The 27,543-nt window shown below is 33.5% G+C and overlaps 1 protein-coding gene across 1 annotated transcript in view; it reads right to left on the reverse strand.

Moving 5' to 3' along the window:
* Positions 1 to 1,692: 1,692 nt before the first annotated feature.
* Positions 1,693 to 27,543, reverse strand: part of LOC143223100 (cationic amino acid transporter 2-like) — a 38,697-nt gene continuing 12,846 nt past the window's right edge. The window contains exons 6-14 of the mRNA XM_076450549.1: positions 24,810 to 24,949; positions 22,595 to 22,709; positions 21,769 to 21,991; positions 19,621 to 19,760; positions 14,830 to 14,932; positions 6,420 to 6,592; positions 5,847 to 6,013; positions 4,594 to 4,702; positions 1,693 to 2,412 (exon numbers count right to left, since the gene is read on the reverse strand). Of these exons, the coding sequence (XP_076306664.1) occupies positions 2,204 to 2,412; positions 4,594 to 4,702; positions 5,847 to 6,013; positions 6,420 to 6,592; positions 14,830 to 14,932; positions 19,621 to 19,760; positions 21,769 to 21,991; positions 22,595 to 22,709; positions 24,810 to 24,949 (1,379 nt within the window). The 3' untranslated portion in view covers positions 1,693 to 2,203. The remainder of the gene's footprint in view (positions 2,413 to 4,593; positions 4,703 to 5,846; positions 6,014 to 6,419; positions 6,593 to 14,829; positions 14,933 to 19,620; positions 19,761 to 21,768; positions 21,992 to 22,594; positions 22,710 to 24,809; positions 24,950 to 27,543) is intronic.

Below are 27,543 nucleotides of genomic sequence, written 5' to 3' on the forward strand. Positions count from 1 at the left end.
CAGTTTTATATTCTTGAATACGGTAATATGAGTGCACGTGCGCCGCGTCATCATTACAACTCCTGTAATGTTAGCAAGGCACAGCTGGAAGATCAATATAATAAAAGTAATACATATATATCTGCATTTATACATTTCTAATTTTATGAGATTTACGCTATTTAGACTAAACATTTGTATATTTTGATATAATCTGTAGTTATTTTAGAAATAAAAAGAATAATTTATATTTATTTCCTAATTTTTATGGTATTTACGAGATCGGTCAAATTAACCAGCCTTGTATAAAGATGGGGCAGACAAAATATAAAGTTTTACTGAAAACAAACGTTTGGGAGGTATACAGGAGATTTCAGAGATCATATAAATGATATCTGATGTTTTTAATACGAAGAATAGTTTTTAATGACAACATGAAAATTACTTTGCACTCGGACTAATAACGAAACAAACTCGATATATTTATAAACAAGTATTTAGTAACGATATTTCAATAAAACATCTAAATTTTTGTGTACAAAAAATTGTAATGTTTACTAAAAGTCTACCAAATTTTGCAAAGATGCACATAATGTATTAAAAGTTATAATATAAACACTTAATGTGTACAAATATACATGTAAATTCTTCTACGGTATACGGTAAAAAGATTTTACTACGAATGTGTTACTTTACACTTTTACTTAGTTCTCTTACACTTTGAAATGTCATGTGTCATTGCACTAAAGCAATATTAAGAAAATATTTAGTACAATTATGTGCTTATTAAAATGATTTAACTGTACATGACTGAAATTGTTCTATAGCAACCATATGAAACACTGGGCACACCAAGCTTATGTTTTTCATGTTAATATCTGTGAATTTCGTATAACACTACTACTTGAATTGAGCACAAAGCTATACAATGGACTAAACGTGCTATGTCTACAACGGGTATCGAAACCTGGTTTCTAGCGTCGTAAGATCCCCGATCTCAACCTATTTGAGCAGATCAGAAATTTATTAGATCAAAAACTTGACAAATCAAAGGTAACATGCAAAGAACCTTCACGAGAGTGTATTAAAGACATTTGGAGTAAAATCCCAAAGGACACTTTGATGAACCACTGCCTGCTGTTATAAAAGCAAAAGGGAGACACACAAAATATTCACTGTTTGCTAAACTCGAGCACTTTCATTGATATTCTGTTGCACTAAATATAAAAATTAATAAAATGTTGATGTTCCATCTGCGATTTGTCTTCCATTATTTTTTGAATTTGCCTGAAATCTAATTTTTGACTTTGTCCCAAAACATTTCTTACGTTAAAACCACGCTTGCAGTTAACTGTAAATACCCGTACTACATTTACAAAAGAATCAGTCTTTCCTGTGTTTAGGAGAGGTGTTGAGAAGAAAGTGAAGAAAATTATATCCTGCAAATCGTGATTTTAACCATATAAGTGCAATATTTTATAAATTTGGAATCCCCAGAAGTTTGCGTCCTGTAACTATTATAAAGTTTAATAATAATATCAATAAATGTCAGGTTCGAAAGTGACGTATTTTCTAACACAAAACTTAATGATGACGAAAGTTTAAGTTTGTATTGCAAACAAAAACAGCACAAATAGTTCAGAATTACAACAGTATTTATTTACTGTTCGACAATAAAAACACAATATTAGTAATAAAAAATATACAACTTACTACAACTATTTAATCTAATAAAGGATCTAAAAGGCAAAGTTTCTGGTCTATGACACATACACATATATATACAAAAAACAATACAATTTTAAAGATACACTGGCACTTTATATAATATCTTAAGACACACTGAAGCATTAGCATATATATTCTTGTGTAATAACTGTTAATTATGTGATCATTAAGTAAATTTTGAGAAAATAACAAAAATGAAAGGAGTAAACGATAAGAGCGCTATCTATTGTTTATATAAAGTAAAACGTATTTAAAAACATAAAATAATGTAAAACTTTTTTTCTAAACATTCTTTCAGTATTTTTAGTACAGGATATTTGCTATGTTACAATGTAAGAAAATTTACGATGATCAGGAAACATTGATAAAAAGTTTTATAGATTGTTATTTTTATTAATAATTACAAATTTAAACAGTTATCTTTAAAGAATTTCATAAGCAGAACAGTTTCACCATTGTGGGTTTGTTTTTGTAATAGAAAATATTAATACATAATTTAAAATTTAGTGACAGTCGTCTGCTCTGTCTTAGGAATTTCAATTTCTTGTCCAGCTGAACTGCTAGAATCAACATCTTCATTGTCTCTGTAGCTTTCAAATGAGTTTTGCAGCTGAGCTGTAGAGGAAACTTTTGAGATAGGAGCTCCATGTACACGTGTACGCTCGTTACTATTCCATATACCGTATCCAAAATATATAAGAAGACCTAACACAAAAGATAAAAATATGCGATCAAAAATTTTGTTTATAAAAGTTAATTTTCGTTCATTTGACTATTTAGTGTTTTTCAAATAATCTAAAAGGAATATACCTACAGAAACGAATACAAAATAATTAATTTAAAACCTGTTTTTAATCTTTATCCAAATTACATGAAATGTTGAATGTTTAAATACAAACTATTGTAAATTTAAGAAGTGAAGTGCATATTTCGCATGTTGGTCACTCTGTCAATCATTAACTACGGGCCCGGCATGGCCAGGTGGTTAAGGCGCTCAACTTGTAATCTGAGGGTTGCAGGTTCGATTTTCGGTCGCCCCAAACGTGCTCACCCTTTCAGCCGTGCAGGTATTTGTTTGTTTGTTTGTTTTTAATTTCGCACAAAGCTACTCGAGAGCTATCTTTGCTAGCCGTCCCTAATTTAGCAATGTAAAACTAGAGGGAAGGCAGCTTGTCATCACCACCCACTGCCAACTCTTGGGCTACTCCAACTAATAATGGGATTGACCGTCACATTATAACGCCCTCACGGCTGAAATGACGAGCATGTTTGGTGCGACCGAGATTCGAACCCTCGGCCCTCAGATTACGAGTCGAACGGCTTAACCCACCTGGCCAAGCCGGGCCACCGTGCGAATATTGTAATGTGACCATCAATCCCACTATTCGTTGGTAAAAGAGTAGCCCAAGAGTTGGCGGTGGGTGGTAATGACTAGTTGCCTTTCATCTAGTCTTACACTGCAAAAAAAGGGACGGCTAGCTCAAATAGCCCTCGTGTAGCTTTGCGCAAAATAAAAAAACAAACAAACAATAACTACGACTCATTATTATCCTTTAAAAAACAAACATTTTCTTCCACGTTCACTGCTTAAACCAAGGTTTTTTAGTCACTTCTGGTGTAAAAATTTAGTTTTGTCTTTAGTAATTTAATTGTTTATCGTAAGTTATTACAAAGAAATTAAGGAATTTTTAAACTTTATTATTAAGCACAAATCTATATATAGGCTATGTGTACTGTGCTCACCATGATCAGAATTACCGCTGTGCCACTGAGAGGCATTTATATCATAATTTTTGTTATTTATTAAAACTCTGTTATTTGAAAACGAAACGCAACTGTTTCGAACGACGAACGCTTAGATTTTGTATAACGTTCCTGGAAGATACTTCTGAAGATTATCTGTTTCTTCGGTTGTGGAATAACAAGCTTGAGAGCTCATAGCAATAAGAGTCGAGTTCTGTTTGTTTGGAATTCAACACAAAGCTAAGCACTAGGTTATCTGTGCTTTGCCTACCACAGCTATCGAAGTCCTGTTTTCAGCGCTAGGAGTCCGCAGACATGCCACTGTGCCACTAGGGATAGCGATTCGACGTTCAGAACAGCTTATATATCATACTGTGCAACTTTGTACTACAACAAACGCAGCACTATTATCGTTTATATATATATATATATTTAATAGTACTACCATCAGTAAATAATGAGAACATAACGATCTTATAGTAACGATGAGACAAATTAGTTAGTGTGCTGGAAAAGGAAGAAAGTAATGCAGTTTGAATTTCACACAAATCTACATGAAGGATATCTGCGATAACTGTTCCTAATTTAGCAGTGCAAAATTAGAGGAAAGGTAGCTAGCTAGTCATCACCATCCACCATCAACTCTTGGGTTACTCTTACCAACGAATAATGGCATTGATTGTTACATTATAACGCCACCAAGACTGAAAGAATATGCATGTTTGGTGGAACGCAGATTCGACCCGGCGACCCTGAGATTGCTAGTCGAGCGCCCTAACCATCTGGCCCAACGCAGTATTGAAAGTTGTTATTAGGAAATCAAATATTATCATATATCAATTCTCAGAGCTGACGTTTTCTGTGTTTATTTTTCAACAGCTTATTTCCTCCTTAGTCTTAGTGCCGTTTTATTAATGTAATTAATTTGTTTTATTTTATTTAAATAATATTTGTATCAAAATGCTGAGAAAAACAGAGAAAATGAAAAAAAAACTGTTAAAACTGTTCAACAAACTTTATAAACTAGCACTTTACGTGAACTGAACATGAGTAAACAGAACTTCAGTAACGAATAAAATACGTCTGTTTCAGCACACACTCTCATTTTAAAAATATATAAAAATTACACGTAAATTCTCTTACCTATACTTATCCAGACAGCAAAACGGATCCAGGTGATTTTTGAGAGTTTGAGCATCAAGTATAGGTTTATAAAAATACTCAGAAAAGGCAGAAACGGAACCAGAGGTACCTGTATTGGGTGTGAAAAAAGTACTTGTAGAAATACACTGACTTTAAAAGCCAAACATAGGAGAAATTTCAACAGTTTATGACAAAATGTAATCAAGAAATAGTTACGTTCTCTGAATGAAAATACCACGTTTGTTGTAACCTACACTGTAGAAGAAAAACTTCATTGTAATAAGAGAGTGATTAACTTGTAATTATATTTTATATACCTGGCTAAGCTTGGAACAGTTTTATACAAGTAAATTTTGTAGTAATTTTCTGTTTTATTTTACTGTGTTATGAATATTTCTTGCTCTCTGTTTCCCAGAATAAAGCTTCAATAACACGAGCTCACACGTCATTACTGTTTTAAATCACATTCGGTTCAAAAATATTATTAAAAAACTCTTCCCCCTTTCATTAATATAATAAGTTATACAGTATTCATGGATCTTCATTCACCTTCACATTTATAAGTGAAATAAATTTTAATCTTTATGTATGTATGTATTTCAACTACACAGATATTTATTTTACAAATGATATCTAGAGGATCTTACAATAGCCAGATCTCGCATTAAAATGGTTTTGTTCTGTAGCCAACACTTTTGTTAAACAGCTCAGACTGGTCATTTAGTGGACAGTTTGAAATTTAAATAAGGTATATAAGTCAGCTTATGCAGTACACGTGAACTCTTTCATTCCTTGGTGTGTTAACGGTAAGTTTCTGGACTTACACTCCAAATTTCGTGGTGACATAGTGCAGATAGCCCTTTACGTTGAAAACAAATTAAATCTCTCATATAGAATCTAACCCAAGAAGTTAATAGTTGTGTAGTTCAATACGTTTTAGTTTTGGATATGTTCAAATATTACTCAGCTTTTTCAAGTTATAAAATCAATCGTGGATCTAAATGGTTTTATACCAAGCACTTTTGAGCAAATGTTGTTTAGATAAACGCACTAAGCTGTACAACATGTGGGAGTTATATGATCTTGTTTATTCTCAAAATTAAGCTTATATAATGTAGCTTCTTCTGCAATCAATCAGTCCGAAGATTTAACAAAAGTGTTGGTTATAAATTTTCTATTTACAGTTGCATAATAATCTTGTGTTGCTGATAAGTCATGAAAGTGAATAAAACTGTAAAATATTTTATACTAACCTTGAAAGAAATCTTTTTATGATTACAAGGTTGCTTCCATAGAGCAAAAACTAGTAAAAGTCCGCAAAAAGCGACACACGCTACTATAGTGGTGCTTTTTACTTCTTGGTTACCGAGTTCGTTTTCGTAGGTTATCAGTAGTGAATCCAGAATGACTATTACGACACCTTTTTGAAGCAAAAAATAAAGAAAAAATAAATAAGTTTTAAAGCTATATATATATATAAATATTTAATTTTACATAGAAAGTGAGATTTTCCTGATCACTGAATTAATGTAACATTCTACAATTATAGTATTTGTAAGTTTTTAGAAATTTGAAGTAATATCTAGTTTCTGTTATATTAAGGTACCATTCCTTGTGTTAATTTAATAAAAAAATAGCAGTTTAAATGTAAATTCATTAAATATTTGCTATTCGATTTCATTTGTTAAGTTTACTTGTATATTAAAAAATGAAAACAATTCATTATTTACTTTGTTTTTGATTAACATTCATTCGGAAGCCATAAAAAGCATTATCTTATAAGATTACAACTAACAGAGTGTAATGGATTTTACATCACTCCTCACCCGTTGACAAAGTTAGGCCTAGACTAACTCTTGAAGATAGTGATGTGGGTTTGTTAATCCTCTCTAAGTTTATGATCTGTCTTAAAACTTGTTGAAGTGTGGCTGATGTTTCATTTTGGTATGTGTTTATTTCTGTGCTCAATTCACTGGAATCTGTAATATCTTTCTGGTATCTGTGGGAGAAATGTTTGTTGTTGAAAATTGAAATTCCTTTAGTGCAGATTTGTGCGTAAGATTAAAACACAATTTTCAAATGAAACATTTATGGATTTAATGTTAGTGCACGAAATATTCTGCAGAATTTAAATTTGAAAGTAGGTGCAGATTTTCTCTACACTGTATATTGAAAAATCTTAATAAGTAATTTAATATACAGAATTAGAAATTATCAGCAAATACATGTGGCCTCAGAAAGCTCTAAAATATGTGATAAAGAACCCAAACACTAAAAGTACAATCACAGAGTTTTTGTCTTCAACTATTCGCCAAATGACAATGAAAATCAGCCTGTAATTCCACAGGAATTCTCAATTAAAGGTTAAGCACCTTTCTACAAACATTTCATGCTTATATTAAATGTATGACTTTTTAAACATTTCTACAAGCAGGAAATGCTCAAAAGTGCTTTAGCTTATCATGTTGTCGCTTATTATTAAGGTTATAACAAAATAAACTGTGCTCTCAAAAACTACTTGACAGTGATTTGGTTTTGACTAGTGTTTTGAAACACACACCTAGATAAAAACATGCAAAAAACTGTCTTCCACCCAGTCTTTGGCTGAATAGTTGTAATGATACTAAATATAAAACTATATAGTAAATCATTTAACAGCTATTTCTATTGCAGTTTAGAAAAAAACAACACAATTCTTCCAATAACTCATAGAGAAGTTTCTTTTTCTATATTTGCTATTGAGCAAAAAGTTACAAAATAGGCTATCTGTGCTCACCACAAGTATTGAAACCCGTGTCTAGAGTTATAATCTCTCTGACTTACAGCTGAGCCACTGGTGTGTGTGATTTTCTCCCAAGTCGGTAACTTAGAAGACCAATTTACCACGCATGTTCTCAGATTTTAAAAATCTATCCACATAACTAAAATCTTAATCCCAAACACCCCCATTTTATGGTAAAATCGAGGAGAAAACAGAATAAGCAAAAAAATATAATGGTTCTTATTTGAAAATTATACACTGAATTAAAGCCAAAAATGTTATTTATTGAAATAGATATTGTTCACGTTGTTCTGAAGTGTGAAAAGAATTGATTCAATGTCATACAATTTTATATTTTAAAAATCCTAGAATGTAACGCAAACTGGACAGACGGCGGTCTCACGATCAGTGTTTAATAACTTAAAGCTGAAGTGTTTCACTAGTAACAGTCATATATACTATCTGTTTCACTAGCAACAGTCATATATACGATCTGTTTCACTAGCAACAGTCATATATACGATCTGTTTCACTAGTAGCAGTCATATATACTATCTCATGTATTCCAGGAGTGAAGTCATAACACATACATTTTATGGCACTAGTTTCATAAATCCTTCACATTATTTTGGATTTACAGCGTTTAATACCGTTGCAGGGTGGATTGGCATGAAAGGACCAGTCCATATAATATCACATGCTGAATTAAAGGTTAACACCATTCTATAAGAATCCATAAAAAGCCCACCGGTGATCATGAAACATAAAAAAATGAAACTCAAAATAACACAAGCCAGTTTTACAAGTTAATATTTACTTTGTGTAACCTTGGATTTCAGTACTGCTTTACACCAACGTAACATGCTTTCAATGAGTTTGTGCAGATATTCCTGAGTAATTGACTGCCATCCTTCTTTTAGTACTTCAAAAAGTTCGTCTTTCATGTTTGCCTTACAATCTTTTGTAAATCAGTTTAACTCAATCCATAAGTTTTTCAATCGGAGTGATATCAGGTGATAGATCTGGCTACTTCATAACATCAGTTCTCTTATTTCTAAGATATATTTTAATTACTTCACGATTGCAGAAAAATCTTTTTGATCTTTCTGTAGTCTAACTTTAATAAGAAGATCTAAGAAACTACATCAGGTGCACAACACTTTTTAAGAGAAAATGTAACTAAAATCACGAAAAGTTCAGTTATTTATGAAAGTCAAAGTTAAAATTAGGATCTGAAATCATTATTGAAGAGATATTGCCAGGTGTGTCCAAGAAACATATAGTTTGTACGTATGTTTCTGTTATCTAATAAAGGATATAACAAATTAACAACATCTTCAAGGGATCCACTGTTTCCAATCCCTGCACATCATATACTAATACTCTAGGATTAAAACTAATCAAAAATTCCATCTTTCATCTTTTAACTGGGTTTCCAGCCTCTCATAATCGATGACACAGTACATGTTTCCTTAGCCTCAAATATGCCCTCTGGAAGGTCATACAAGGGATTCAATTCGTTATATCTTTTCTGTAGCTTATCATTAGAATATCAATTCTTTGTATGTCTGCTGACTTACAACCCTAAAAACCGGGTTTCGATATCCGTGGTAGGCAGAGCACAGATAGCCCATTATGCAGCTATCATTATGATGAACACGAGGAGTAAGGTTGTGGCCAGTGAATACAATTATTTTTGCTTAAATATTATTTAGTAACTCCTTACGCACAGTAGTGTATTCTTTCCTATTGATCCACGTATTCAATGAAGTAACAATCACTTAGTTCCGAAAAACATATAAATAGGAGGTTTGAAGAAATTCTATTGAAATACTTTATTTGACTAATTCATTATCATTGTTGCAGGGTCAGAGTCAGGGTTAGTTAGGAGATAAATAAGTCAATACTGGAACTGAGGCAAGGTCTTTTTTCTGAGAACAATGAATGCGTATGGTATTTTTGTGAATAACAGAATTTATGTTGTATCTCTGCAATACGATAAAAGATTGGGTTGTTTCAAATCATCATTTGAAATTGCTGGTATTATGAACCCAAACTCATAAATATACTGACTTCACATGTACTTATAGGTACCACTTCAGTTTTTTACTGAATCTGTAGCTTTTCACTCCTAACTGATAAAAGATTTTGCTGACATTCATTGTGATAATAATGAAATAATAGTATTTAAGAATGTATTTAATTAAGCATTACACGGCTCAAATGCTAAACAAAAAAAATGTCAACGCTTATTATTTGCTGCAAAAGTTTTCGCTTTCTGATTCCTTTATCTCTTGTATCAGCCACAGTTCACTTTTCAGGTTCAAAGTTGAAAATTGTGTACACAAAAAATACATCAAAGGTAACATAAATTCCTTAGGGATAGGATATTTATACGTGAAGTAATTTACTGAGAGGGCGAGCCCGACATGGCCAGGTGGTTAAGGCACTTGACTCGCAATCTGAGGGTCGCGGGTTTGAATCCCCGTCACACCAAACATGCTCGCCCTTTCAGCCGTGAGGGTGTTATAATGTGACGGTCAGTCCCACTATTCGTTGGTAAAAAAGTAGCCCAAGAGTTGGCGGTGGGTGGTGATGACTAGCTGCCTTCTCTCTAGTCTTACATTGCTAAATTAGGGAGGGTTTGTTTGTTTTGTTTTGTTGTTTTTGGAATTTCGCACAAAGCTACTTGAGGGCTATCTGTGCTAGTCAGCCATAATTTAGCAGTGCAAGACTAGAGAGAGGGCAGCTGGTCATCACCGTCCACCGCCACCTCTTGGGATATTCTTTTACCAAGGAATAGTGGGATTGACCGTAACATATAACGCCCCCCACGGCTGAAAGGGCGAGCATGTTTGGTGTGACCCTCAGATTACGACTCGAGTGCCTTAACCACCTGGCCATGCCGGGTTTAACAAAATACAGAGCCTAAAACACCATTACATAATTGCGCTATGATGCTATGAGTTATTTATGATCTCTTTTAAAACCTTGTTTTTAGTCGTTTTTAGTTTTTTATTACTTAATGTATGAGGTAGTTATATTTTATTCATTTATTATCTTGCTATTTATCACAATATTAGACCACTTAAAATTTACTTCGAGCAGTGCTTCTTTAATGTATTTTATATTCATAAATTCCTTCAAAGCATAATTTTCACTTAATTTCATTATAGCGCTTATAAATTCACCTTCAATAATCTTGTCTTCAGAATATGTTGAATTTCCTCTAGTTTAAAAAAGTAGAACAAAAGTACAACTTTTCTGGATGCGTTCAGGATTTACTGATTTACAACGCTAAAAATCGATGTTCGATTCCTCTTGATGAATAGAACACAGCCCAATGAGCAGCTTTGCATCAAAACAAAAGCAGAAAAGCACGTGCTCAAAAATACTGCTGTATTTTTTATTGTACCATTGTAATGACACAGTTAATTTCACAATAATATATAACACTGTGTAATATAAATTTTGTTTCTGGATAGAATGAGTTATTTCTTAATTGCTTATGTTGTAAAAGTACATAAAATGATCATTATTCCCTTCAAACTTTGCTTTGTGACCTGGATAATGAAATTTAGAAATTAACCTATTTTGTATGTAAAAACGGACAAATTTGCACATTTTCAGTTACATGAGGTCTCAATCAAGATTTACATGTATTTATACTAAAGTTATACAAAAATGTTTAATGTCGGTTTCTCAGTATATTCATTCCAGTGTATAAATAACCTTCTAAAGCACTTATTATTAATATACATATTAATAGGTAAGAGATACTTAGGGCTAAGAAAATATACTTAGAATTTCGTTACTATATTCTTCTAACCAGAGAGTATTCCAGACACTCCTGTGGCCAAGAGAGGCGTTTTAAGTCTAGGGTTTACTTTTGCTAATCTACGAAAGATGACACCGTCGCTGGCCATGGCGCACAAAATACAAGGCAAGGGAAACATGGAGCCTAGAAGACTGAGGACCAAAGGAATATGATTAGGTTTTTGGGAATGATTCGTAGAGAAATGATCTGGTTGATGGCGCGGAGAAATAAATGCTGACATCTACAATTCAGTTATATACAATATGAAATGCTAAAAATATCCACCAGTCGATATATTATTTTGGATCTTGTGGCTGAGAAATATTAAACGTTAGTTACTAATTATCACTTTTAATTAAGAATTGTCGCTGTTCTCCAAGTCGTGTGAGTAAAGTTCAATGGTTATAGAGTTTTAATAACAATAATAACACTGTGTAACAGAAATTTTGATCCTGGATAGTATGTGTTATTTCTTAATTGCTTATGTTGTAAAAGTACAGAAAATGACTGTTATTTCCTTCAAACTTTGCTTTTGTGACCTGGATAATGAAATTTAGAAATTAAACTATTTTCTATGTTAAAACGGGCAAATTTGCACATTTTCATTTACATAAGGTCTGAATGAAACATGTAGGGCCTGGCATGGCCAAGCGCGTAAGGCGTGCGACTCGTAATCCGAGGGTCGCGGGTTCGCGCCCGCGTCGCGCTAAATATGCTCGCCCTCTCAGCCGTGGGGGTGTATAATGTGACGGTCAATCCCACTATTCGTTGGTAAAAGAGTAGCCCAAGAGTTGGCGGTTGGTTGGTGATGACTAGCTGCCTTCCCTCTAGTCTTACACTGCTAAATTAGGGACGGCTAGCACAGATAGCCCTCGAGTAGCTTTGTGCGAAATTCCAAAACAAACAAAACAAACAACAACATGTACTTAGACTAAAGCTATACAAAAATGTTTAGCTGTGAGTAGTTTTTCGAGATTTGCGACTGTAATGTAAATCACTTTCACGTATCAGCCCACAAATATAGTCTCCCATAAAGTTTTCGTTATGCGCTCCTTGGTAGCGGCGTTCAAAGTCCAATATATTTTGGTAGAAGCGCTCGTCTTCCTCCTCTGAGTGAGCTCCCGTGTCCTCCTTGAATTTGTCAAGATAAGTGTCAAGGATATGGATTTTCAGTGACATCCTGCAACAAACTTTGTCGTTGTTCTTCACCAGAGCCTCAACCAGTTCCACATAATTTTGGCCTTGTGATTGCCCAAGAAGCTCAGTAAGAAGGGAAAAAAAGCTTTGGGCAGCTTTGTTGCAGTGGTTTGGGGTTTCTGTGCACTCCAGGATCTTCTTTATTTGTGGTCCAACGAAGACACCAGCTTTAACCTTTGCCTCAGATAGCTTAGGGGAAAAGTCTCGAATTTACTTGAAGGCTTTAGACTCCTTATCAAGAGCTGTGACAAATTGTTTCATAAGACCCAAATTTATGTGCAGTGGTGGGAACAACGCCTTCTGGAGGTCCACTAGTACCTCACACTTGACATTGTACCTCCCCACAGAGAACTTGGTCCGTTGTGGTCAGTGCTTCCTGTTGTAGTGCGCTGCTGTATCCGTGCTGTCCCAAAGGCAAAGATAACAGAGAAACTTGGTAAAGCCTCTTGGATACCCATCAGGAATAACATCATTTTGAAGTCTCCGATCTCCCAACCATACTCATCATACTCCAAGACTTCTAGCAAGGTCTTGACGCTGTTGGAGCAGCACAGCTTTGATGATTCTGCATGAGCTCTCAGTGAAGAGGCGCCACTCGTTCGGGTTACAGGTAATTCTTATTATCTCTCATAGACCGGATACATTGTGGCAGAAGCAGAGCCCATCTTGACTAGTGAAGAAGCTTGAAAAATGTCGGTGACGCTTCCTCTGACTTGCGACTTGCACACTTTCATCTAAAAAATCCCATTTCTTGAGCCTAAATGTCAAAAGCTCGGCATTCGACTTTGTTAGACCAGGATTTTTGATCAAGTCATTGAGGTCTCTTTGGTTGGGGTAGTATGGGTTTATCTCACCAGCTGCACCTCTGAAATTGTAATCTGGATCTTCAACGTCTACTTCCTCTCCTGATTTGCTGCTCTTTTTGGAGGATGGCTGCTTTCTCTCTGGCGGAGTGGGTACAGAGAGCTCAGGGCAGTGTGGCACTAGAGCGATGGATGATGGAAGGTCCGGATAAATGATAGCAGATGCATTCTTGCCAGCCCGACGTTTGGAAGGGTCCACCATGCAAAAGTAGCAATTGATTGAGTAGTCAGTGGGCTAATGTCAATTGGAATAGCGAACTTCATGGCTCTATTTTCTCCTCTGTACCATCCTGCAAAAGAGCAAAATAAAATTGTTATTATGAAGAATAAATTGATTTCATCCACAACCAATGTGTAAAAAGTTTTCATGCAAAATATTTTATATGTGATATTTTATTTATACTATTGGAAATTAAAAAAATAAATTAAAATATGTTTAAATTTTAAAAGGTCTAAAATTTGTATAATATAAAATCTTACTATTCAACCAAGTAAAAACAGTCCTTCTTACCTTCTAGAGTTTTTTGCAGTGCGGCCTGTCATGGCCAAACGCGTTAAGGCGTGCGACTCGTAGTCCGAGGGTCGCGGGTTCGCATCCCCGTCGCGCCAAGCATGCTCGCCCTTTCAGCCATGGGGGCATTATAATGTGACGGTCAATCCCACTATTCGTTGGTTAAAGAGTAGCCCAAGAGTTGGCTGTGGGTGGTGATGACTAGCTGCCTTTCCTGTAGTCTTACACTGCTAAATTAGGGACGGCTAGCACAGATAGCCCTCGAGAAGCTTTGTGCGAAATTCAAAAAACAAACTTTTTGCAGTGCTCGCAGATAAAATGAGATGCCCAGGGTTTGTCTTGCTCCCCGACAGGCTTGCCGAAATATGCCTTGTAGGCTCCACACATTTTAGCAGATGCTGTCACAGAGTACTTCTTCACTCTTCTCTTGATAAATTGACCACATACATAGCAGAATGCGTTTGGAGAACGCTTTCATCTTCTTGATGCTATTTCTAATAAAATCAGCTAGTTCTTTGTGTTCACTCAGGCAGCTAGAACCAAACTGAAGTGATGAGCCCCTGTATATATATATTACTATGAAAAGTTCTAGAAAATTATAAAAGGTTCTTGAAAATTCTCGTAAGTTCTACGACATTCTAGAAAGTTCTTGAAAATTATTGTAAGTTCAAGAAAATTCTCTATCAACAACTCAGCACTGAATCTACCTGGAATGTTCTGGAAAATGGGTAAATTTGAAAATTTCACTACCCAGGTCACAAAAGCAAAGTTTGAGGAGAAAAATGGGTCTTTTCCATTTATTTTAGACATAAGCAATTGGGAAATAACACTTTCTGCCCAGGAACAAGAAAAAGTAAAAATTGTGTTACATAGTGTAATCATAATAAGGATAAAATTAAACATTTTGATATCAGAAATTTACTTTAGTATCACACGAAAAGTGCCATTAAGTCAAAATTTGTCCAATTCATGAAATGCCATTGTAATTTACTTTGGTATCATTAGGGCACTAATTAGTTAGGAAAAAAGTGTTTCGACTTAAACCATATAGGGGAGGTTCTTTATACCAAATTGTATAGTAACTTACCTTAGTATTAAAACTGAAAGCGCCACTAATGAGTAAGCCAACAGTGTTCCAATTGACATCATATCGGCAAGTTCCTTGACATCAAACATCATTGCCATAACACCTACCAAACATATAAGAATAAATTCCTATTATTGAAATATCAAGTACTACTTGTATCACGTGACTGGGATAATATGGGTTATATACTGACAAAACACTTATGTTTCGAGGTTTACATTTTGTAGTAATTAAACCTAATATACTTTTCTATTCAATGATGTAGTCCCCATGTAAAGGTTCTCTTATTATACACAATCGCTAGTACATACATAACCAGTATAAGTAAATTTAAAATATCATTCAAACAGTGTCGTTAATGTTTCACTTATATTATTATTTGTAGAATTAATATGTATTTAGGCTCATTCTTGAGTTCTTTTACTTCCTCCAAGGATTCCTAAGGAGAACACACCACTATGACCTATTGTATTAAACTGTGACTCACCAACTGTGAAAAAAAATATAGATACATATTCTGTATAGTTAGAAAGGACATTAAACCAGTTATTCCTTTTTATATTCTTATATCTGAAAAATAATTCAGGTCTCTTTAGCTGTTTACATAAAATTGACAAAATACATAATATACCATCAATTATATGCAAACGTTCCTAAAAATGACAATATAAAGAATTTAATGGAAGAGTTGAGAATACATTACGATGTTGCTCATACTTTTGGTTTAAACCGAGGAAATGTAAAACTGCTTGACTTTGAACTATTAAATATATAATTTTATCTGTTTTGGAGATTATTTTTACAGTCAATGAACCCTATCACCACGTATCATTTACTACATATAACGAAAGGCTTTAGTGTCTTACATTCAATATTTTATTAAATTACTCACGTTATACCAATTACAATATCATAAAATATTAGCTATTAATAATCCATATCTTAACAGTATATAAGTTTAAAGTTCTTAACTCTACAAGGCAAGTTTTTAAAAAATCCTGACCTTCCCCTATTGTGATTCATTTTCGCGAGCCATCTTTTCTTCTCTGTATTATCTACCACTTCTTCAAAAAGTGCGAAATTAAACGTAAATCACTATCTATAAAATTGTCATTGCGCAGAGAAACCATATTTTTTTACTTCAATTGTGTTTGTTTACAGAGCTATCGAAAATAAAATCGGACCCTCCTGCACACACCTACCTACCATATCCTTTTTTTTCAGAATTGTTAATACTTCTCCGTTACATTTAATTATATATTACTTATAACCACTAGTGTGTATGTGTGTTTTTCATATAGCAAAGCCACATAGGGCTATCTGCTGAGGCCACTGAGAGGGATCGAACCCCTGATTTTAGCGTTGTAAATCCGTAGACTTATCGCTGTACCAGCAGAGGGACCTATAAACAATCGAGAGTAAAGGTTTTCATCTATCAAATGATGTATTGTATAACGTTGTGTTCTGAATGGTTAAATATTTGTTTCACTCAGAGTACTAACATCGAGTCAATAACAGTCGATTGTTCACTTGCATTCGTTGCGAGCTCGTCGTAATGCCTTTGATATGTATGATTAAACAACTGTTTCAAAAGCCTACAGCAGTAACGAAGGGAAAATGAATCTGAAAATAAAAAGTTTTCCCGAAATCTTGATTTTACTTTATCACTACTGTTTGTGAATGACAACACAGGTAGTAGAGTTTAGAATAAATCATAAATTTCAGCGGATCAAATGTGAAACTTATGGAAATGTTAGGTTTTACACCTAAAATACTTATATAAACAATGTTTCATTTTTTCCCCTGTTTGGGTAAAAACCGATTGTTGGTGAAGACCACAAGATATGGCAGAAGTATTAAATGAAATATTGGTAAAAAGGTAAAATACTCGTCTATAGCAAAAAATTGTTTTATTTGCTATGTTTTGGAAGTGTGCCCTTCGTTAGGCATAGGAGCTTTTAATAACTAAGCCTGGCGAAAGGCATAAACTTGGAATGTAGAAAATAAAACAGATTTTTGTTATAGACGGATGAATATCTTATTACTGACATTTTAGGACTGAAATGTCAAGAAGCCGTTTCAAAAAAAAATTATAGGCTATCGTGTCCATTCTCCAAACAATATTATAACGGGAAGACATTCTAGAGTTAAAAACAAAATGGATGAATATCAAACTTTCCGTTTATGCTACGCTTCTGATCATTACGATGAATCTATTCCCAATATTTTTAAAAACATTCAACTCCATTAATATTAACTGAAAGTATAAAAGTAAAAGTAATTTACTTTTATAAAAATATTGATGTTTATTGAGAACTATTTAACAGAAAGGATCTTCATCAGAAATTAAAAATCAACCTTAAATAATAGTTTTACAGCGGTAAGTTTATGGACATACAATACTAAAATGCAGCGTTCGATTCCTCTTGGTGACACAGTAGATAACCTAATTTGGCTATGTTCTAAGATAACCAGTCAAATGATCTGCCCTATTTTATTTTTTCTTTGGACATCGAAATTTTAATTCTAGTAGTGACCTTATTTCACACTAATTTTTAGATTCAATTAGACACATAACATTTTGCTTTAAAGTTGTCTGAGGAGCTTTCTACAACAACAAATAACAAACCGTAAGTGACAGTATTGAGCATCAATTGGCTTAAATAATTAACTTTAATTGATTCTATAGCATTAGTGCTATATTACGTTTTGTTAAGTTATCAGACGAAATAATGATATTGTTGAATACATAACTTGTTACCAATAGCAACTAGTAGTTATGATAAAAATAAATTATAAGTCTCTGTTGATTTGTGGTCGTAGTCGTTCAATGAAAATAGTTTCTTTAAATTTTCTATTAGGATTTTTACTAGGAATGATGGTGGCTTCATACCAATAGTTATTTAACAACAATTAGTTAAAAGTGATGTTCAACTACGTTTCTTTAATGTTGTTGTTTATACAGAGAGTCAATGTGTTATCCTATCCTTGGGAGTGGGCCTCTTACGGTTTCTCCAACGTAAGTACAGCAGTAGTAAATTACACGAGTAAATTGAGAAACAATATTAGAAGCAGAACGTTTTCAAATTGTAAACACTGCCGTTGTTGTAATTGTTTTTGTAATATATTCAGTTTTATTGCACTACAGGGAAAAGCACTGAGATTTCGAAAGTTAACTCATGATAATTCGACTTGGTCGTTCTGTAACTGTAAATTACAGTTCTTATTTCTTGATTACTATTTCATTTTCTTGAAGATACTTTAGTCAATTAAAGGTACTGTAAAAGCAGTTTATTGTGGTGATTTTGGAAAATCGCCTTCTTTAATTTTGGTTTATATGTGTTTTATTTTTGTGTTGGAGGAGTTATGTTAATTTTTTAACTATAGTTATTGGAAATGTATTTGATATCAAAAGCTGTGCATTTACTGTGATTTTAGTTTAAAGCATGCAGTCCTTGTATCACTGCAATTGCGATATATTCCTTTTATATCTCAAATAACTGCATCTTTCTTAGAAGCTTTTTAATGATGGGAGTTGAAGTGAAAAAAAGTTCTTTATTTGATTTACAAAACAAGTTAGATTGTATTACTGTTATCATTTTCAAATGCTATGGTAACGTCACGAACATCGTACTTTTGTTGTATCGTATATTACTGGAGAATGGCCGAACATAATTTGTTCTAAAAATGTTTTAACAACACTTTCCCAAAATATAGTTTTCATAATATTTGTTTTTAAAATAAATGTCTTTTAATTCTTCAATATGTCATTTAACTTAGAGAAAGAGAAATTACATTATTAGTAAAAATCTCAAACTTTCCTTCACGTCATTCTTAAGGTTACATTACATTATTAGTAAAAATCTCAAACTTTCCTTCACGTCATTCTTAAGGTTACATTACATTATTAGTAAAATCTCAAACTTTCTTTCACGTCATTCTTAAGGTTATTTAAAGACAATTTTAGAAATAATTTTAAACCAAACACTGAAAACCTTTTTCCTCAATTATTTACCCTATTATAAGTTTATTTAAAGAAAATAGTAAATAATCAAAAATATTTCTTGTTTACAACTTGAATATTAATAATAATTATTAATAAAGAATATGTAATTAATGTTGCAGCACACGATTAAATGCAAATCTATAATATACTAAATATTAAAATACTGTATATATTATAATAAGAGCAATCAGAGAGATTGCGTAACCTCATCCTGCCACTCTTTTACATAGTTACATGTGCTTATATTACGTAACGTCAACTTTCTCTTTCGAAAACTCAGAACGTCTTTCTGAGACCAGAAGATGGTAAATAGTTTCTTGAAAATATTATCATAATTACTAGACCTGGAGAATCATGTACATTTGACATATCTTTTCCCCTTTCACTAGTAGAAGGTAAGTGGTTGCTGGATAATTTTATTATAGTTACTAGACGAGAACCAGAGTATCCCTGACTTACTCTGATCCATTTCAGGACAATGTGAATGCATTTAATGCAAGGACATTTTCTCTTTATTCCTTATTGCAAGAGTTTTGCACATAACAAACAGTTTCATACGTGTATTCACATTTTCATTAACCTCGTTTACTATTCCAAAGCACTACATATAAATACGCCATGAATGCTGTCGTAGCAGCTTAAAACTAATGTCGGTTTCTTAGTATATTCATTCCAGTGTATAAATAGCCTTCTAAAGCACTTATTTTTAATATACATATTAATAGGTAAGAGATACTTAGGGCTAAGAAAATATACTTAGAATTTCATTACTATATCTTACTAACCAGAGAGTATTCCAGACACTCCTGTGGCCAAGAGAGGCGTTTTAAGTCTAGGGTTTACTTTTGCTAATCTACGAAAGATGACACCGTCGCTGGCCATGGCGTACAAAATACGAGGCAAGGGAAACATGGAGCCTAGAAGACTGAGGACCAAAGGAATATGATTAGGTTTTTGGGAATGATCCGTAAAGAAATGATCTGGTTGATGGCGCGAAGAAATTAATGCTGACAACTACAATTCAGTTATCTACAATATGAAATGTTAAAAATATCCATCAATCGAGATATTATTTTGGATCTTGTGGCTGAGAAATATTAAACGTTAGTTAATAACTATAACTTTTATTTAAGAATAGTCGCTGTTCTCCAAGTCGAGTGAGTAAAGTTCAATGGTTATAGAGTTTTAATAACAATAATAACACTGTGTAACAGAAATTTTGATCCTGGATAGTATGTGTTATTTCTTAATTGCTTATGTTGTAAAAGTACAGAAAATGACTGTTATTCCCTTCAAACTTTGCTTTTGTGACCTGGATAATGAAATTTAGAAATTAACTTGTTTCCTATGTAAAAACGGGCAAATTTGCACATTTTCATTTACATAAGGTCTGAATGAAACAACATGTACTTAGACTAAAGCTATACAAAAATGTTTAGAAGTGAGTAGTTTTTCGAGATTTGCGACTGTAATGTAAATCACTTTCACGTATCAGCCCACAAATATAGTCTCCCATAAAGTTTTCATTATACGCTCCTTGGTAGCGGCGTTCAAAGTCCAGTATATTTTGGTAGAAGCGCTCGTCTTGGTCCTCTGAGTGAGCTCCCGTGTCCTCCTTGAATTTGTCAAGATAAGCGTCAAGGATATGGATTTTCAGTGACATCCTGCAACAAACTTTGTCGTTGTTCTTCACCAGAAACTCAACCAGTTCCACATAATTTTTGGTCTTGTGATTGTCCAAGAAGCCCCAAATCACTGTGATAAAGCTGCCTCAAGCTTTTTTTCCACTTCCTACTGAGCTTCTTGGGAAATTCTGTGCACTCTAGGATTTTTTTTATTTGTGGTCCAATTTGTCTCAGACAGCTTACGGAAAAGTCTTAAAGGTACTTGAAGGCTTCAGACTCTTTATCAAGAGCTGTGACAAATTGTTTCATAAGACCCAATTTTATGTGCAATGGTGGGAAAAACACCTTCTGGAGGTCGACTAGTGGTTTACACTTGATATTGTGCCTCCCCACAGACAACTCGATCCGTTGTGTCCAGTGCTTCCTGTTATAGTGCGCTGCGGTGTCCATGCTGTCCCAAAGGCAAATATAACAGGAAAACGTGGTAAAGCCTCCTTAATGACCGACCAGGAATGCCACCATTTTGAAGTCTTCGATAACCTCCCAGCTATACTCATCATACTTCAAGGCTTCTAGCAAGGTCTTGACGCTGTTTTATTTCTTCTTGAGGTGCACCGAAAGATATTTAAATTTTAAAAGGTCTAAAATTTGTATAATATAAAATCTTACTATTCAAGCAAGCAAAAATTGTCCGTCTTACCTTCTAGAGTTTTTTTGCAGTGCTCGCAGGTAAAATGAGGTGCCCATGATTTGTCTTGATCCCCGACTGGCATGCCGAAATATGCCTTGTAGGCTTCACACATTTTAGCAGATGCTGTCACAGAGTACCTTTTCGCTCTTCTCTTGATAAATTGACCACATACATAGCAGAATGAGTCTGGAGAACTCTTGCAGCTTCTTGATGCCATCTCTGATAAAATCAGATAGGTCTATGTGTTTGCTTAGGCAGCTAGAACTAAACTGAAGTGGTGAATGGTGAGACCCTCTATATATATATATTATTATGAAAAATTCTTGAAAATTCTCGTAAGTTCTACAAAATTCTCTATCAGGTACTCAGCACTGAATCTACCCGGAATATTATGGAAAATGGGTAGATTTGAAAATTTTATTACCCAGGTCACAAAAACAAAGTTTGAAGAGAAAAATAGGAATCTTCTATTTACTTTAGGCATAAGCAACTGGGAAATAACACTTTCTGCCCAGGAACAAGAAAAAGTAAAAATTTTGTTACATAGTGTAATCACTACGTAATTATTATAGATAGGAAAGCAGTTAAAAACAGTCGTAAGAGAATAGGTATTATACCTTGTAGAGAGGCCAGCTAGAGCTCCGATTGTTATCACCCATCTTGCCCAGGGCCATCCTACCATCTGAAACACGTACGGAAGAGGAGCAGCTTGGAATTGGTCCCAGTAAGGCCACATTAAAGTCTGGACTGAAGATACGCCAAAATAAGCCAAGAAAATGAATAGCAAAGATAAGACGATGCTAATAGGAATAGCTCTCTGGGGGTTCTTCACTTCTTCACCTAGAAAACGTGAAAACCTTTAAGTACTACAAGGAAGACATTTTGCTATGCGAAGGAGTTTATTGAAACCAAACGTAAGTCACAATATCACCTTTTGCTCTGAAAAGGGATTTTCATTAAAATATAAGCTTCATAAGGTTGCTATCTGATAATATTAACATTCCAAACGATGTAATCTATATTATTGACACTGTATTGATACAGAGGAATGAATGAAACTATAAAACTGTCAAAAGTGACAAACTACTCAAATCACCATTTGAGAGAACTTTGGTTATCCGCCATATTATTAACGTTTGTAGAGAAAACTATTAATATACGACGTATGAGATATTACTACAAAATATTAGTGACATCACCGATACTTCTATTTAAGAGTTGTTGTATTAGGAGACATTATCATATATTAAGCTGCGTAGCTTCAGAATATTATATTAGAAAAGAAATACTGGGTTCAGACGTTTAACGTATAAGGAATGGACAATTTATTCGTGAGATCTGTCTAGAAGGTAATCGCCCTGCTGAAAATTTAGCTTTTAAAAATTAAGATTTTTAGATAGTATAATAATTAATTACCACTAAAGGGATCTGACAGTCAATTACCTGTTGTTGCAATCACGTCAAAACCAATAAACCCATAAAAGCAAGTTGCAGCTCCCCGCACTATGCCAGAAAAGCCAAAAGGCAAAAATCCACCTTCACCTGCGTTATCTGGAACCTGCAAGAAAATAAAATAGGCGCATCATTTCTGCAAATGCAAAAACATACATGCACTTTCCCTGGGACATCTTGGACATAAAAGACCCTGTGTCACCCGGAAACAAAGAGAAACAACCAAAGTGATGAACTATCAAAACAGAACATATTCTGCTTTTCAAATATTCAAATTCAACCAAATAGCTTTAATTTTCTTCCTTAGTTGTCAAGAATATTTTGCCTTTACAAATTTAATAGATTAATTTCACTTATATAGAAAAAGTTTTCTGATCTTGTTTATGTGTTTTATTGAAAACAACAGCAACTAGTAAAATTTATCACAGAGAAACACACAGAAGGAAAGAGCACATAAGCCATAAATGCAACTCATGATTATACGACATATAGGAGGCGATCCTAACTCTGAGTTCAATGTCACAAGCGGATGAGAAAAGTGATACCTAACCCCGGACAGGACACCATTCCATTACAGGTTTATCTATCATACATAGGTTTACCTGTGAACTTTTGTAATAAGATCGTGTCAAGATTAAAATAGGAGGTAAAACGTACTTGAATGACAATCTCAATATTGTGTAATTCAAGTTATTTTTAACAAAAATGGTCTGGGCGTGGCCAAGTTGTGTTATGTGCCGTACAGTGAATCTGATTCGAGAATTAATTGTTCGTGGCCCGTTGTCGTACACTGAGGCTATGAATGCACTCTAAGTAGCAGTCAAATGGCACTATTCGGTCGTCAGCCAGAAGTAGCTCAAGAACTGGCTGTGGCTGCTGGCTTTCTTCTTTGCTATCATTTCAATAAATAGTACTGGTTATGCTCGAGTAACTTAGAGCAAAATTTTGAGACAGACAAGCAACTTTGATACAGTTAATATGTATTGACTTACCTACCGCATTTCTTAGCTGGTAATGTATTGCCACTTTTCGTTTTCATCTCCAGTTTTGATACGTTGCAGTATACATAACAAGATATAAGGTTTTATATAATAATTTTTATTAGTTTGATACAAATGTGTACATGCTTGGCACGCAGAAAATAATTAGGCAAAGATTCTTACAACAATTTTTATAGTGTGCGAACGCAGCTTTCAAACTAGAGTAGCATCAATTTAGTTAATAATACTTTTCATACGACACTAGTGTTAAACCTGTCATAATGTTTACGCTACATTCTTTATCTAGTGCCCTTATGGATTTTTAAGAATTAGAAAAGTGTATTATTATAATAATATTTCAACCTCACATTGTGTTCGCCATATCCATTGTTGAGGACACGTTTCGCTCAATCCAAGCTTCCTACTGAATGTTTTATAACAACTGTAATTAAATCTTCATAAACTTCTTCGGATTTTGTATAATGTTAACTTTTCTAAACATATCTATTAAAAAAATAATGGGTAAAGCAAATTGAAGTATACAGATATGTAAAATATCGTGTAAGTAAGAGTGTCTTACCGTCACAGCAAACATAGTTTGTTTCTGTATAAGTCTAATACATAAACACAGGTAAATTTATCAGATTTGAAATTTATAACATGAACGGCATCCTATGTTCTGGTGGAATAAACAGACAAATCAGGGATCCTCAGTATTCAGGTATAGTCGTTCCTAAGTTTGAGCTACTGGCAAAAATATTTGGTTTGTTTACAATTTCGTGCGAAGCTATTAGAGGGCTATCAGTATCAGTACTAATCGTCCCTAATTTGGAAAAGAAAGACAAGAGTAAAGGCACTTATCACCAATTCTTGGGCTACTCTTTTACCAACAAGCAGTGGGATTGAAAAGGCGCGTATGTTTCGTGGGGCGGAGATTCGAGCCCGTGACCCTCAGATTGGGATTCAAGCCTCCTAATTACCTGGCCAAAAAGAGGGAAGCCAGACAACAGAACTCGTTGACACAAGGTGTTTGTCCGGCTCTTTAAATCAACTAATAGGATTTACTGTAATATTTTTGTAACGTGCCAACAGTACGAAGCTTTTCCACAGACATCACGTCTCGAACTCTGGACCATTCACAACGCAGCTTGACATCCTAACCATATTCATCGACATTAATTCAAAATTCTTAAATGAATGAAAGTGATGGACGCTATAGAACTTACGTCTTCTTTGGACAACTTCCAGTTTGCTATGTCAGCTTTGAAGCTCCCAGCTATAACAGTAAACAGAAGGACAACCAAGTTCAGGCCAGTGAATAAATTATTGAATCTAGATGACTCCTTGACACCGACTGCTAACATGACTGAAAAATTAAAATATACAACTTTTCAGACTAGATGTATAAATGAATAAGAAATATAAGTCTTAATGCTTAAACCAGCAAAATAGCCAAAGTTTAAACGTATTATAAAAAAAGGAAACTTAATAGCAAACAAAGTCAAAGCAGTACTGTGGTGCACTTAAATTAAACAGTATTATGATGCCATAAACGTCACACATAGTATAAAATATTTTGAACTTGTTCAGTTTGTGTAACATAAGATGTTATTACTCTATTAATTGCCCTTAGTGGCTGAAAATTCGGGGTTTGATCGCCACGTTGAATTTAAGTTTAAAAGCTCATTGAACAGTTTTATAATAAAATTTTGTAGTTGTTATTTAGTTAAGCACAAAGCTTAACAATGGGCTATCTCTGTTTCCGCCACCACAGGTATCGAAACTCGGTTTATAGCGTTGTAAGTCTGCAAACATACAAATGTGCCACTGGGGGTGTGACAAAATAAAGATACTTCACTATAAGATTAAAAAAATTACTCTTAATTACTGCTCATTAAGATCTGTTGCAAATATACATATATTTGTGGATAAACTGAACAATTCTTCAATCACTATAAAAGTATATGTTTATTTAGAACAAAGAAAAAAGATAAAAAAAAAGAAGTTTGTAATAAAATTCTGGTTTATTACATACAATGGATGGAAAAATGTGAAAATTTGAATCAAAATGAAACGTACGTAGTAGTACGGGAAGCACTTCGTAGGCGGAAGTGGCGTATCTCCATTACGCATGAAGACGGAAGATAAGGAAGGGAAAAGAGTGTAATGTCATCAAAGATGACTTCATAATTCCAAAAGGACGCATTATTAGTCGTTATGACAGGCGGCCATAACGCCACAGTTAAACAAATTGTCACCAGAGGTTACTAACTTATGGGCTGAAATTATAGTTTGATACGAGATGGGCAGCCATAACGAAGGATTACTTAATTGTACAACAAAGTAGGGAACGTGTTTCTAAGTTTTCATGACTAATACAATATATACCTCAACAAGAATATAATTAATCATTAATTCGATAGTTAATTAATTGAATCATTCCTATAAATGGTACTTAACATTAATTATTTAAAAACACTTATAATTAAATTGTCATAAAAAGAACACTTAATATCAATTCATTAAATCATTTTCAATAAATACATCTTGAGAAGGACGTTTTACACTAATTCATTAATTAATTAAATCATCATAAAAAAAACTCTTAACGCTAATTCATCAGTTAAATAAATTTCCTTACCATTCTTATGTCCGAAAAGAACGACATGTGAATTAAAACTTACTCTTTTAATTAGTAATCAAGTGTATTTCAATAACATACAATATTATTTAATGTAATATGATCACAACTATATACGTTTTTTCAATGCAAACAATAAATGACTATAGGTTTAAATCACCCTGCAATAAGCAATATCATCCAATAATTAGAATTAATTTTACTAATTGACTTCATACAGCAATTTACATTGTTGATATTACATTTATTATGTAATAATACTTTTATTAATTTGACTTTATGCAACAAAATAATTTACACATATTACTTTTTCTCAACTTTTACAAACGTTGGGTCATAAAAAGGACATAATATTGACTTATCATATTATATTTTGATTAAAAACAATTTACAGCGAAAATAAAACGTTTATTATGTAATAACAGTTTTATTAATTTGTGACAAATAACTTACACATGTTTCACAAAGGCGGAATTTCACATTTACTTAATCATTATTGTTATTGTAGGATTTTAACAAACACAGTGTGACAGAACTTTACAAGTCATCAATGTACAAATTATTATTTTCCATATTTTAACATCTCTACTGATACAATTTTTTACAACTAAAATAATAAGTGAGTGGCTTTCTACTTATTCGTACAGTTTCTAAATCAGTACTAATCACTGGTAAACGTACAGAAAACTTCTGAAACTATGGAATACATAACTTCTTTCAATGTTCTGTAGGAAACTTACTGTTTCACAAATCATTCACAACTGTAATATTACTGAACTCAAACAGAACTTTGAATTTGATGCTTGTTTGGTGGCTTTTAATGACAAAGAATGTTAGCTGCAAAGTTTTATGAATTTTATATATGTGGTGGGATTTAAAATGAATAATCTACAGAAAAAGGTAATTCATGAGACAATCCCTAAGATACAGAAAGCTTCTTCATAGATGACTTATTGAGACAGTGATGTTATCGTCTCTCGTTCACAGCTTAAGTGATCACGTGATCATCTTTAACACAAGTTCAAGATCTCGTTTAGGAGTTAGTTTCGATGCTTCGTGAACTTTTAATAAAAATCTATGGATTGATACAAGTCATTCATTTATTATATTTAGTTGTAGCAAAATTAAGTACTAAGACTGTAATATAAGTAAACTTCATATGACTCATAAATGTTTGAGCTGAACATAGACAATTTATAACATTTACAATCAATATATTCTGTGTGTGTGTTTAATTGTTATATATTTTTTTGTTAGTATAATAAATCCTGATTGTAATGTTTAGTCAAATAAAATCTTTGTTCTTTCTTTGATTGTTA

This window comes from Tachypleus tridentatus, chromosome 8, assembly GCF_004210375.1.
Source record: "Tachypleus tridentatus isolate NWPU-2018 chromosome 8, ASM421037v1, whole genome shotgun sequence".
Taxonomy (NCBI): Eukaryota; Metazoa; Arthropoda; class Merostomata; order Xiphosura; family Limulidae; genus Tachypleus; species Tachypleus tridentatus.